Source organism: Bombus impatiens, unplaced genomic scaffold, assembly GCF_000188095.3.
Source record: "Bombus impatiens unplaced genomic scaffold, BIMP_2.2 scf_0135, whole genome shotgun sequence".
NCBI lineage: Eukaryota > Metazoa > Arthropoda > Insecta > Hymenoptera > Apidae > Bombus > Bombus impatiens.
In genome coordinates, this window is record NT_176554.1 from 1,563,158 (window position 1) to 1,577,167 (window position 14,010).

The window sequence follows — 14,010 nt, forward strand, 5'->3', positions numbered from 1 at the left end:
CTTAATTTTGTTACTACGTTTGCTCTTCTTCAGCCATGGAATTATTGTCTTCTAACAATACTGTCGATCCTTTCAGAATGATCCTTACACTAACTACCTTGTAGTTATTACATTCTGAGAAGACGAGTTTCATTTTCTTTCTCGACGTCCTTTGTTTCATGAGACGCGACATCTTCAGTTTGTTCCACGACATTCGTGGAAAACACGGCTTCTGTCTGGTGACACCCGGAAATTCTTAGTTAATTCTCGTGATTGTAAATCGTTCCTCATGTTAAAGATAAAGGAGATAAGAAAATGTATCGGACGGAATACGTTATACCCTGGGTTCAGATGCGAGCGAGGGAGGAGTACATTCTAAAAGCATCTAGGCAATATCCCGTGGTAAGAGAACTTTCCAAACGAATTCGGAGAGTTTAATAATTAACGTCGAGAGCGGCAGTGCTCGCTGAACGTTCTATTCCGGGGGGGTAGTTCGTTCACGCTGAAACTGAGACAAGCCCGTGAGATACGGAAAAACCATTTCCCGCCGTATTCGGAAATCTATCACTCGGGATGAAATTTTCTTTCCAACCATTCGATACTGCTGCCTCGGATAATGATGCACCGGCTTATCTTGGATTAAGTATCAAACTGTCGTCTGCTGGTTTATAGGGTGATTTTTAAATGTACGTATAAATATTCCAGGGATAAATTCAATTAAAAAATATTGAAGGAATTATATAAATATCATAGGTTATTTGTGCTTGATTCTTTAAGTAAGAAGATATTTGACAAAATCATGGAAGTTTTTATGTCTTATAAGTATAAGTACCGCAATATGTTGTAGGTTTCATGATGTATGATTCATCTTATTGTTGTCAGACGAAAAGACATTTCAATTATAAATAAATTGGATAATTTCTTCTTTGTTTGAAAGATAAAACCTTGTTGTTCAATCCTCGTATACAAAAGTATTAATACGTATTTAATACGCACACCCTGTGCGTGATTCTTTGAAGACACTATTGATTTCAGTTGGAGCCGTTCGCTCTTCGAAATTCGATCACGTATTTTAACAACAAAAAAGAAGACAGCGCAAAATCGGCATATGAGCGTCTTCATAGCGTAGATTTCGATCTTTCCAAGCCACGATGTGATCGTACCAAGCCTAGCCTTTATTGGTTGGAAATCTCAAAGGAAAACCAAGACCACAAGGTCCCGATGACTACTAATCTGTGGTACGGTCGACCGAACAGAGTTCAAGTCGATTTTCCTGCGACTAAATTTAATCGATCGAGCAAAATGCAAGAGTTCTACATTCGCTGTGGTTTTAGTCTAGTTAGCGGCGAGGAAAGCGGATCGTTCTGCTAGAGTGAATCTGTTAGGCAAGCTTTTTTTGATTCTCTTTTTTCTAACGTTAGTTCGACCGATTTCATTAATATTACATGTAATATAAAATACGATTGAAAAGTGTTACTATCATTACATCACATTTGTGTGGAATTCGTTAAAACCATGTTTCGTGTGCATGTAAAATATTAAATTTGAATGATATTTAATAAACTGATAAAAAGATTGCACTAGAATATTTAGTAATAGAGTTCTTGAATCAACCTCTTTATATAATTTAACTTTTTGCTTATGTTTCTTATAATTAAGTATGAAAAATTGTTTTATGAAGCTTTTCCATTTAACTGAATAAAGCGGCATACGAGGGAGTTTATCATTTAGTTATGTACTTAAAAGAAAATAACATGTATGACTGAATTATCTGTATATTCATGTTTCAGCCGATTATTACTCTTGACATTCTGTATTAAATCATATTCACGGCAAAATCCATGCTTGAAAGTAAATTCAGTAATCATTAATCGACTTACATACCTTTTTCAATTCTTTATGAGTGACATATAATAATTTATAAGGAGTTTGACTGGTAATTTTCACATATTCAGCGAAGCACAAATTCAACACTTTTCACGTATTCATCTACTACCGGGGATCAATATTGCATCGTTCAAATTTAAAATTGCTTGCTTTCCGTGAAGAATTCTTCTACGAGGTTACCATCATTTTTAGCAACGTAAATGTTTAAAATCTGGTTTCCCAGAAATTTTTTTCTGTGACAGACAGGATGAAAATTGGGTGATTCTGCACGACGTATGAAGCCAAATTTGTTATTGGAAAGTGGTGCATGTACGAACAATAGGGATATTAATCTTAAAAAGATCAAAGTGCTAAGAATAAGAATATATACACGTGGTTAATGTTACATGATCTCCATTAACGTGTAATTTATATTGTATTTGGTATATTTGATGTGTATGTATTTTGTTCTTTGTTTTAATTTCTTTCTCAGGAAAGGATAATATAATTATCTGTATACGTTTATGATTTAAAGAGTAAAACTGCTGCTAAATGTATTTGTGAGAGAATTGATATTGGGAAAAAAATGGGGTGAAAACTTCACGAATAAAATGTACAAGATATAAAATTATTCTTGAATTGAATAACAGTATTTTAATAAAATGTATTTTTTAAGAGATTTTGGAAGCTTGAAAGAACTATACAGAGATAATAAGAAGCAAAGATTACCATATACGTCCATTCATTTCTATCTCTGAAAAAAATTACATTTTAAATTAATAAATTACATCGTATCTTTAGAATGGTTCTGCTTTATTCGGTTTGGAACAAATTTTCTTATTATACTGCAGATTAAACAATTTTTATATAATTTAAAAAATTTTCCTCGTATAAAAACGAAGTGCAACTGCTCAATTTTGAATTCGTAGCATTTAATAATACAAAATATATGTATACATGTAAGATGGTTTCTTTTCCTTCGAGATTTTTGTCGATACGATTATTTATAAAAAAAATGTAAATTCATAATTTTTCTACTATTTTTCGTACATGTATGTATGTATAAAAATAATTCTTTATAAAATTGTAATTTTTTATCTACTGGTCACTTTTACCAGTTATTTCCGATCAGTAATCTAGTAGTATAGGCATTTTCTGTTAATCCTCTGATATTTCTTTTTCTGTTACGATGTATTCGAATGGAGTACAGATTTGGATAGGAGTCTACGTTGTCGGACAGATCGTTGAAAGAGATGGCGAACATGGAACTGTTGTAGGTACGCATATAGAGCTTGCTTCTATACCGAACTTAAACTAGTACCAGCTTCGAACTTCCACCGAGTATACCCAGAATTCTATACTTCCTAATTGTAATTACAATTTCCACTTTATAAACTTGTCACAAAAGATTCATTAATTACCACATCTTTCAATGATACTATGTTTAATTAGTTAGCGTAAACAATGCTTTAAACATTAATCTCTAAGAAACACTGGAAGGCGAATATTTCCGTCATGTGTAGAAAATTCGAATCAGACGATCCATGCTGATCGCAATTTCGTTTCGCGAACGTAATTTCCGCTTTGGAGATGGACGGTTCCGGTATTACGAATCAGCCAAAATGTTCGTTACGAGAGTGTAATTTCGATTTTAAGCGCACGATCTGTTATAAGGAATTGCCTTAGATATTTCTCTAAATGATATTTTCCGCTTTGTTCCGTGAACATTCACTTTTGCAGGCAGACTTGACAATTTTTCAGCTTCACGGAACCTCGGAACAAAGCGTAGTCGTACATATTAATAAAATCACAGCCGAAATCCGAAGGATCACGAATACAGTGGCCACGAAAGTACTCGAACACTTACCACAGAATTCTTTTACGAATGCGCTCTGTGCATTGTAAGAAATTTTTTTTAAATTTCGTTAGCATTGTAACGAGACTCGACCATCGGGATTATAATGGGAAAATTTATAATCAATGAATCATTGAAAATATATATATGTAGAAGTTACAGGACATTTATCGCATACATACATGTAGCGAGAAATTAGTATATTAGAACATTTTCGTGAGTAGTACATGTCATCCGATCATCGTGATACTTTAAAATCTAAAATTTCTCGCGATTTTCTCACGTTATAAGCAATTTTTGACAGTTCAAAGATATTCTGCCTTATGTCTTCATATATACATATTTCTGTTTTTACTGCCATGTCCTGGAAAGTTGCTCGATACTGGGATTGCTATTTCCGGATATGAGGATAGAAACACCATGAAAAGAGGTACGTGCACTTATGTAGACACGGTGCAGACATCGGATATATACCTCCGTATCTCGCTATACCAAGTTGGATTCAAGTTTTATGCAAGGTATCGAGAGATCGCTGAAACTCAAAGGCCGGTATAGAAAGTATCGAAACGAATCGACCAGGCTTTATGTAACCTAGAACACACATACCCTGGCGATTGGATGTGTGCAGTATATTTATGATGAATTCATCGATCGATGGCCACAGATTCTGCTGTTGACTGTTTCGAATCTCACGTTCTATGTCAAGTATTGTCCTTGTACGACTGTCTCGAATAAAAAGCCCGGGTAATTTATTGACGTCACTTTTGATGCCTCGTCTACCGTAGACTACGATATTTGCAACACTTAAAGCGCCTGAAGTAAGGAACTATAATTCACATTATTCTTCATACATATAGTACGTATGTGTAAATTGAAAGCTAAAATAGAATTATTGATACGAAACACTTTTGTACTGTAGTTGTACTTCCCTATCGCGTTATTATTCCGTGAAAGTAATTTTAACAAAAACACAAACTGTGGAAACGAAATTCATTTGGCAATTTTGCAGTTCTATTTCTGCGAAATTAATATAAAATTGAACTTTTCTCCAAAAGGAAGTTTTATTCAATCGAATAAAATAGACCGTTGGGACAAGAATCACATTCGCTGTCTGTATCAAATATATGAAAATACTACATTCAATTTAAAAATAAATATCAACTTTCAAGAATACATATAATATTTACGCATTTTCCGTTGTACGTAGCGTCGGTGATTGAATTTTTCTGACATTTTGTTTCATTATTGTTATTCGCAGAATATCCATGTCAATGACACGAATTTAAAGCGGGCGGCGAAAGTTCGCGTGACGGGTAAAACGTTGGCCGCTAATCGAAGAAGATTTTGTGCAAATTTATGCGCATAAACGTGGCCACCGGTATTCATCGTAGTCCGAAAAGACTTCCCTATTGTTTCTAGTTAATCGTCCGAGGTCAGGGACAGGCTAACGCTTATTTTCAATTCTTTGTTTTGGGCTCGTTAATTAAAAGTTTAATTAAAGCCACGTCAATTAATCAGAATTCTGTTTCGACCCATTCCCGTGTACTTCGTCACGGAAGAGCAGAACAAAAAAGATGGAGAGTAGCTCGCGATAACTGGCAGTTGCCTGTTGGCCTGCTGCTATACGTTCGTTGCTGTTATGTGACCAAACGGGCAATTAAAAAGTCATCTCGGCTAGAAAATTTGTTGTATAATAGCAGTTGAACGAAGTTGCGATGAAGTGAATCTATTACTTGAAAAAGTCACGCTTCACCGGTCTAAATTCATCGGTAATGTCCATCGACTGCATGATTTTGTCATCGATGCGCATCTGTGTTATGTTTGATAGTCAAACAAAATTCTCCATGGTTTTTGATTTGATGATTTTATTTCACTTTCAATCGAGTATTTGTTAGTTACGATTTGATTTGTTCATTTTGTACGGCGAATTGGTCGAGACTGTTGAGAGTGTATGATCCATTAATAACTGCTTCTATTTGCGAAGTTAGTTTTTCAAAGAGGTTTCAATTATTAAAAGATACTTGAAAATTGAAAAAAATATAATTTCACTATATAATGATATTCCTTAAGGGCCTTAGCTTGCAGGGTTATGACGATTTAATTATCTGATTAATTTAAAGGGACTGAATAATTATCTTTTTTTCATTTCGATACGATCGAGAAGCGATTAAAACGACTGCGACCTGGAATTATAGGTGAACGTCTCAAGCGAAAACTCAATCAGCAATAATTATGGCAGCGTGTACATAGGGCAATATTAGCAAGTTCACTACCCTTCGTAGCTCCGCAATACGCTTAATCGAATTGCCTTTGGTAACGTAAAGTAACGAAGCCGAAAGGGTTATCTAGAGTGTGACCTCATTAATACGTTGCTCTCCTAAGAAGTTAGATGTATTCCGAACGCAAATAAATTTCACCAACTACTAGAGTCCTGAAGAGAAGTTTCTTTGGAATTGTTTTATAGTGCCCCATGGACTTCAACGCTTTCTCTTTCTCCCTTCGTCTTTTCGTTTCTTCGTTTCCCGCCCTTTCTCTTTTGCTCTTGAACAGAAGAGAATATTCGTCGCGTTCCTCGCTTTACGTTTTTTATCCCTCGCTTAAACGTTATATTTCGCTTGCTAAAAATTCAAGTGATCGGTCACCGATAAATTGAATTTTATTAACGGGTGAAAAAAAAAACGGACCGCGTTCAACACTCGATACTTGATATAAGTCCCTCAATTAATCATTTAACGATTGTTTTGAAACGTGAACATTGAATTTTTAACAACTTTGAGTGTTTCCATATGTTGCTCAATTAAATTCCCCTGAATATCTTAAACGAAAATAAAACTGGTAAAATATCGTCGCTTATAAATAATATTCCTCTAAATTGTCCATTGCATAAATTTTGATTATTTCCATTTGCTGCTATTGCGCTGTAAGATAAAACTATATTGTATTTTTTTTTGCGAATCGCATATTCGTACGCTGGAATTACTAGAAGCGCATCCGACATTAACCCCTTAAGGATCGGCATTCCCAAAAGAAATCAGTCGTTGTATGCTTTCCATCTACCCAAGAGATTCGAGCAAAAATGCAAGTTTAAATTAATTTCTAACAATTTTACAAACCGCGGTAAAATACGTCAAGTTTCTTTTTAGAGCGTCAAATATGAACGAATAATTAATAAGCATTATATTTTATATCATATTAAATCATATTTAATCGATCGATAATAATTTTCGTTTAGAATTTACATCTTACATCTTAGAATTTACATCTTTATTTTGATGATGCAGAATTGCTTAATTTAAATATTGATATAATTATAAAAGTCTATATATTTGATATACATTATCTCTCCGTTTTTATTTTTTTATGTTTCAGTATATTCCGTTTGTCGATATTTCCATTTTATTCTCTTCTAATATTTATTCAAATCTTCTTTATATTGATTCACGGTTTATGCCTCATGAAATGCACTTAAGCATTGGCTTTATTAAGTAACTTCTATATGCGTTCTGTGATCTTCACGCGGAAATTGTAAACGACAACTTGTAGCAAAAGTATAAAATTTATAACTCGCAAGATATCGTACGTTCCTGTCTTTTGATATCGTCAAACAGTTTGAAACTATCTGTCAACCGATAATCCATTTATTGCCAGCGACATTTTGACTTTATACGTATAAAAGTTTCTCTTTTCAGAATGCGGGTGTATATGCATTGTAGATCGCTATAAGTTACTTTTTCGAAAAACATATTTGTTTGTTAACGTTCGATAAATATGCTTGGTAAAACGGTATACAATAAATACTTTTTTTTGGATTTCCATTAAATTCAAAAACCTGGGAATTTACGTTGACGTTTAGGACATATGCAAACATTTGAAATTTTCTAATAAATTTGTATGTAAAAATTCCAAAAAAGGATTTAACCAAAGCTCGCAGTTCGGTCAAAATTTTACTTTCATCGTCCAATAAACGTTCGTTTTATTTTGACACATTTTGTTTAATGAAATGAATCAAACTATGGTTATGTAATAATTATACATACAAAGAATAAGTTATAATAGGAAAAATTTAAATACCATAATATTTGCGAATAAACGCGTACCCAAATTCGATTTTCTTAAAAACGATGTCTCTAACGTGGTTCATAATTTTCGACTTATTGTGAGCCATAGAACTTTCTTGATCTCACGTGCATCACGAATTTCGAAAATATCATGTTTGGATATGAATGAATTGTAATCCCACTAATTATAAGGGATCTGAGCTTCTATAAATAATCTGCTATCTTATTTGCATAAAAAATAATCAAACGATAATGTCGTGCCAAACTTTCTTTGTTCTGAAACATTCAGTTACGTCGTAATTACTGTCATGCAAACTGTCATTTTAGTACTTTCTCAAGCATTAAATAATGATCGTAAGGTTCCGTGCAGATTAAGCGTTATCTAGGAAGTTCGATGTAATTTGCCAGAGAACCGCGCTAAATTAAACGAAAAGTGTGACAAAAGAAATGCGTTAAATCACATAATCGACGCGAGAAAAGTTCGTTTCGCGAGTGCATATCTCGTTTTTTGACTGTGAAACTATGTTGGTTGCGGCATTTTTGTGGAATCACAAAACTCCTGCTTCTAAAACCTCAGCGTACCAGTTGTTCTTCGTGCAAGCGCGCTATCGCAGTCTTATTATGTTTCTTCGTGCAAAGGCATAAATCATTTAGTTCGTTTCCTCTCGTCTAGAAGGTATGTCCGACAAATTTACACAATGTATAAATTATTACAATCGGATTGTTCGTCGCGGCGACGTTTTATCGAATCGTTTACTCGCATCTTCGCTCCTTCCTCGGGTGGCACCTGTGATTTAACTGGCTCTTAATCGTGTCGCTGATAGCGGACTCCGTATTTGTCAAAGTATCACTTCTCGGCGTTCCCTCAAATGCTTCAAGATGCTTATTTACGATCCCACAAAAGCGACAATCGCGAACAGGGATCGTATATAAATGTTGGTATTGCCTTCGTCGCGACAGTCTCAACGTGCTCCCTCGACATGGCAACGATTAGCGCCGATTCGTCTTGCTGTTTGACCGACTCGACCAAGTCGCAGGTCTGCTCCGTCAAAGAGAAACCAGTCGTTCTTCTTTCCGACTCCGACATCAATAAGATCGTCGAGCGAAAACTTCTCTCGAATAACTTTCGCGTTTTGCACTGGAGTTTGGATAACTTAGGGGAGATAAATGGTTTCTTGGGCTTGTACTATACTCTCTCCGTTACGGTGAAAATCGATGACAAATCGAAGCATTTCAAATTCTTTGCGAAGACACCGCCACCGACTACCAGTCCACAGTACGATTTTCTAGTCCGCAGCAATACGTTCAACAAGGAGATCGCTGTCTATAGTGAGATAGTGCCGAAGATGGGCACAGGAAAAGGACCCAAATGGTTGCCCGATTATTATTTTGGCAAGAACAACGTTATAATAGTTTTGGAGGACGCCGGGCAAAACGGATACGTTAACCTGGACAAATATCTGCCGTTCGACGATGAACACTGCATTCTGGTAGCGAAGACGATCTCGCTCTTACACTCGAGATCCTTGATCCTGGACGAGAAGCTTCGCCGTAGTACCGGTCAAACGATTTTTGACCTTTACGGCATGTACCTGGAGGAGGTGGCTTTCATCGAGACCGATTTGGCGGCGCAGAAGTATCTCTCCTCGTGCATCAAAGGTGCATGCACTATAGTTGATATGAACGAGAAGCTGAAAGACGATGAGGCGACTCTTATTAAGAATTGGATAACCAAGTGGGTATGGAGGTTACCAGAATTGCTGAAGACGTCAAATAAATTCAGAAACGTGATGTGTCACCGGGATCTATGGCCAAATAATATCATGTTCAAGAAAGACTCTAGCGGTAAGACGATCGGGTGTTACCTGATAGACTTCCAATTCCTGCGATACTCTCCGCCAGCGATCGATTTTGTGATCTGTTTCCTGTTGTCGACCGATCGTGCTACTAGACGTCGATGCAACGAGTCGCTTATCGACGTTTACTGTGACACCATGAAGAAAGAATTGGCCGCGGAGGGTCTCGATGTTGAGGATTGCTTACCTCGCGCGCAATTCATTGAGAGCTGCAAGGACATTCAAGGCCTGGCATTGGCATATGCGGTCGCTAACATGCAAGTAATGCTACTAACGCGACAAGCGGTGGAAGAATATTTTATAGGATCTACCGATCAACTGGAGCACGTGGTGTACGGTGATCGACGCAGCGATCTCGTTAAAAATCAATGCCGTATTATGAAATCCTATCAGCCGCGTATTACGGAGATAATAGAAGAAATTAGAGAGTATTTGGCAGCTAATCCAGACAAATGCTAGCGGACGAGAAAGAAAAGCACGGGTCATTGGTTGTTTTTTTGGCACCTTGGTCGTTTGGTACTTGTATTATCGTCTGTGATAAAATGTGGCTTTAAAATGAGAGCAGAAAAGAGATTGTTTCTACGATTTGCCGATGAAATGATCTATTTCGCCTTCTCGTTATCCAACGTTATGGTACAAATATTTTATTCGAAGGATTTAACGCGGCCACGCGCGTAGGCTCGTAACTTTGTTACACGGAGAATCGTTAAGAAAGCGAATTTTCTACTCAAAACCATTGTGTGATACGACGCTTTGCCGGCTTAAACGACGTCATCGTTCTCCGTTAGGCGAACTTTGTCGTAAAAGGGAAAAGGGATTACGGGTCGTAATAAACTTTGCAGAAACCCTGCAAGAGGCGGAAAGATAGGAACCTCTAATATTTAAAGTAACTTTTCGCCGTAATCTTAACTCCTTCCAGACTCAATACAGCTCATGGCTGCCACGAGCTGTATCGTCTTTTGTATCAGCGAACGTCGAAAAATATGGCATCGTACTAATAAAATAAAGTCGGTTTTAATGAATATTTACATTTTTCTACGCACAGTATGCCTAGTTTAAATATACTCTAATTATTAAATGTACGATAATATTCTTCAAATGGAAGTTGCCCGATTTAATAGAATATTTGAATTCCTTTTTAGATCGTTGTCGATAAAGTCTCGATATCTACGTACTTTTCTTCGATGGAACTATAATGTTTACAAGGAGCATTTCTGCGCACCCTTATTCCTTTTTTGTAATCGTATGAAAGTACTTCGAAATAATATGAATGTAGTATCTTAAATAGTCTAGAGTAAGGACAAGAAAGGATGTTCTATCTGAAGTGAAGTTTAGTTTTATTTTAACAAGCAATACCCAATGCAAAATCTGACTACAATATCGTCGTACGTCTTATTCTCACACTTGGCTCACAACGTCTGTCTTCACAGGTCAAAAAATGCTGACCCTCGACCCTCGCACCCTTCTCCCACTCTTTTACTCATTTAGCTTTAACGTCACCAAGGCATGCACTCTTCCTTACACACTCTCTCTTTCTTTCTCTCTTCCCCAGCACTCTTACGATTCTTAGTTTATACCTTAAATTTACAACTTATACTATCCCGAGAAAACTCGAACTTAAATATACGATAGACCAAGCGTATTTTTTTTTATATTACATGAATTTTATTGTTTCTTAACTACTGTATTTTAACTAAAGAAAATGAATATTTCGTATGTTACCTACTATTTTTCATTTTAGTAATCAATTGTTCGTATTGTCCCTTCGTTTCCTCGTATTTAAATTCGTGCAACCTTACGAGCATTTCATGGATCAAGATCATTTCAGAATGTTGAAAAATGTTTCAATGTGGAAGAGGGAACGGTGGCATTCAATTGTTGACAAACTTATCCTTGTGCAATAATCGAGCAGCCGATATTCCTCGTTCGCGAAATGAGGAACACCCAGTTCTATTCAATGGCCCGTAATGTTATGTCAGATTAAAGCAGAAGTTCGTTTTACTGCCGGCAATTCGAAGCAGCCGTAATCGCTTTTATGTCGGGCTAATGACATAACCGTGAAACGTAAATTGCCCTACCTATCAATGACAGGCTTGATACTATTCTATTGTAAATACAATAATGCATGAACGCGTTGTCATTGTTTCCTTTCAACTATTCCTCTATTTTCACCAACTGCTACATTTGACATATTCGATTTTTTCCATCCAAATTGCGTTGGAGTTTGTAAGCTCTTCCTCGACTGTGAATACACAATAAACAGAGAGATGAACGTGACTGGCTTATTATGTAGCCTTCGTTGCATCAGTGCAAACACGAAATTATTTTACACTAACGAAGTATTCAAATTATAAAATTCCTCCTTTACGTAATGTAACATGTGTTTCCTGTTGGTCGGAATTTCCGAAAATCCACGCGTTGTTTTTACGTTAAAATACGGTAGAAATAGATACTGTTTACATACTAACAGTAATTTATCAGTTTGGTCAGTTCAGAGTTTCACAATTTATGTTTTCATTTCACGAAAACTAGGTAAAAATTGATTGTATCTTTTTACGGAGAGCACGGCATTGTTACAAGTATTGTTTTACGAGTACAAATTACGAGGTTCTGTCAGCATGATTTTATCTGAAATGGATGAAATTGTAACGCTACCGCGTTACAGTACAGAATATAAGGAAATTTCTGATTGAATGTGATATTGTAACAGTGTAATTTCCAATTTGTGTGATAGTGTAATTTAGTATAATTTCCAACAAGAATACTAGTTCGAGTAAGAAGTTTGTTTACTCCTGTTCAAAACAGCTGCATTACCAAGCAACAGCAGTTTGGAACCCTATACACGTAGATGTTGATTTCTGTAATGAAATTAAATCTGGTAAATCTGGAAGTACATATCGAAATTTATAAAAAGTTAAACATAAATAACTAGTTAAACTTTATTCCATAATATTATTAAATTTTCGTAGAAAAAGAGATACACGTAGACGCATATAAATAGCTCTTCCATTAATTAATATGTTCGTAACTATAAATACACCTGGGACTTTTTTTATACAGTACCTTTCTTGCACGATTTACTTTTACACGGTTTCTTTTTACACGGTCTATTTAACACGTTTTGGTTACAGTTATGCAATGTTTTTAACGCGTTTTGTTTACCGCAAATGTTATTAATCTGGAACGTTCTTCACGAGTTCAAAGGGATCTGAAAACTTGTATGGCTTGTTAGACAATTATTAAAGGAAAAAACGAAATAGATGTCATCGTAATGGTCGAGCGACGAACTTTGATTTTTATATATCTCGATATATAGCGATATAATAGAGAATATAATACAAATCAATTGTTTCACGACCTTTTTTACGGCTGTTTTGTGCAGTGTACGTATCCACCGTGTAAGAAGGGTCCCAGATATTATTTGAAATGTATTGTAAAGCACTGATATATGTAGTATTAACGCTGCATCGCAATAATTCCGAGAAATAGTTGTCACTATAGTAGAATTATCTTGCGGGTCATACGATTCCAAGCGATCAGTGCAAAATTACCATTGCATCGAGAGAAACGTTGTGCCAAGCTTGTTAATCACAGAAGCTTACTATTTCTCGTGTGCTCATTATACTTCACAGACCACAAGCTTTCCATTGAACGATGTAGAATTATCATCGATCAGCCGATAGCATTACGATTCCATTATCTGCATCTGTGCCGAACTCGACCTGACTAACCCATGCTCGTTACCAAGAGCCTGCATCTAACCGTAATCCCACGATTATACTACTTTGTGAATATTATCAGTATCTATGGAAGAGCTCGTTAGCTATAGAATTTCGAAAAAATTCATTCGAAGACCGTTTTAATCAATCGTGGTTACAGTGAACCACTTTATTCGTTTAACGCAGATTCGTTTCAAGTAGATATGGTATATACGAGATGTGTAAATGAGAATGTTCACCAGAAATAATTCGATGTATGATGTAGCTACGTTTTACAAATTTTTATTTCATTTTTGAGGTACAAAGTCACCTAATCTTGTTCGTCTCTTTAGAAGCTACGATAAAGTATCAGAAAAAATATGCGGCGCTATTTCAAAATTTTCAATTAACTTATTTTCTAATTTTCAGTGAATATCGGCAATTTCTTTTTGTTGACAAAGTTTAATAGTTACGAACTATATTGATAGTTTGTTTCTGTCTTCTATTTTGCTTCTTCTCGATTGTTATGTTATTGGTTTTTACGACTAAAATCGTGTTTACGTTGTATTTGGTCGTGATCGATGTTTCGTAGATGTTGTGGTCTGCGTCTTGAGGGCAGATCCGAAACAGTTTCAAGCGTTAAGGAATATCGCATCGATAATACGACGAGAAAAGTATTTGAAGTGAGCTCGAAAGAC

At 35.8% G+C, this 14,010-nt stretch overlaps 2 protein-coding genes across 3 annotated transcripts; both read left to right on the forward strand.

Annotated features, from left to right (window-relative positions):
- Window positions 1-202: 202 nt before the first annotated feature.
- LOC105680325 lies at window positions 203-1,517 on the forward strand. 2 transcript variants are annotated; one of them, XR_001102032.3, is made up of 2 exons: window positions 203-665; window positions 1,015-1,129. XR_001102032.3 is itself a non-coding variant. In XM_012381751.3 (2 exons), exons 1-2 carry the CDS (start codon window positions 295-297, stop codon window positions 1,348-1,350), a joined length of 423 nt encoding a protein of 140 aa, XP_012237174.1. In that variant the 5' UTR covers window positions 203-294; the 3' UTR covers window positions 1,351-1,517. The 2 variants fall into 2 exon arrangements, 1 of the variants encoding a protein (XP_012237174.1); XM_012381751.3 differs by having other exon boundaries at window positions 203-381; window positions 1,015-1,517.
- A 7,181-nt stretch (window positions 1,518-8,698) lies between these two features.
- On the forward strand, window positions 8,699-10,638 carry LOC100748477. The gene has a single exon (XM_003486833.4). The coding sequence runs from the start codon at window positions 8,739-8,741 to the stop codon at window positions 10,071-10,073; it is 1,335 nt and encodes a 444-aa protein (XP_003486881.1). The 5' UTR covers window positions 8,699-8,738; the 3' UTR covers window positions 10,074-10,638.
- The last annotated feature ends 3,372 nt before the right edge of the window (window positions 10,639-14,010 follow it).

What these genes read in the sequence shown, in the direction of transcription:
- LOC105680325 (XM_012381751.3), top strand. Translation starts at nt 295, where the DNA reads ATGTATCGGACGGAATACGTTATACCCTGGGTTCAGATGCGAGCGAGG. An exon ending in CATCTAGGCAATATCCCGTG is followed by an intron (nt 382 to 1,014) that starts GTAAGAGAACTT and finishes TATTGATTTCAG; the next exon opens with TTGGAGCCGTTCGCTCTTCG.
- LOC100748477 (XM_003486833.4), top strand. Translation starts at nt 8,739, where the DNA reads ATGGCAACGATTAGCGCCGATTCGTCTTGCTGTTTGACCGACTCGACC.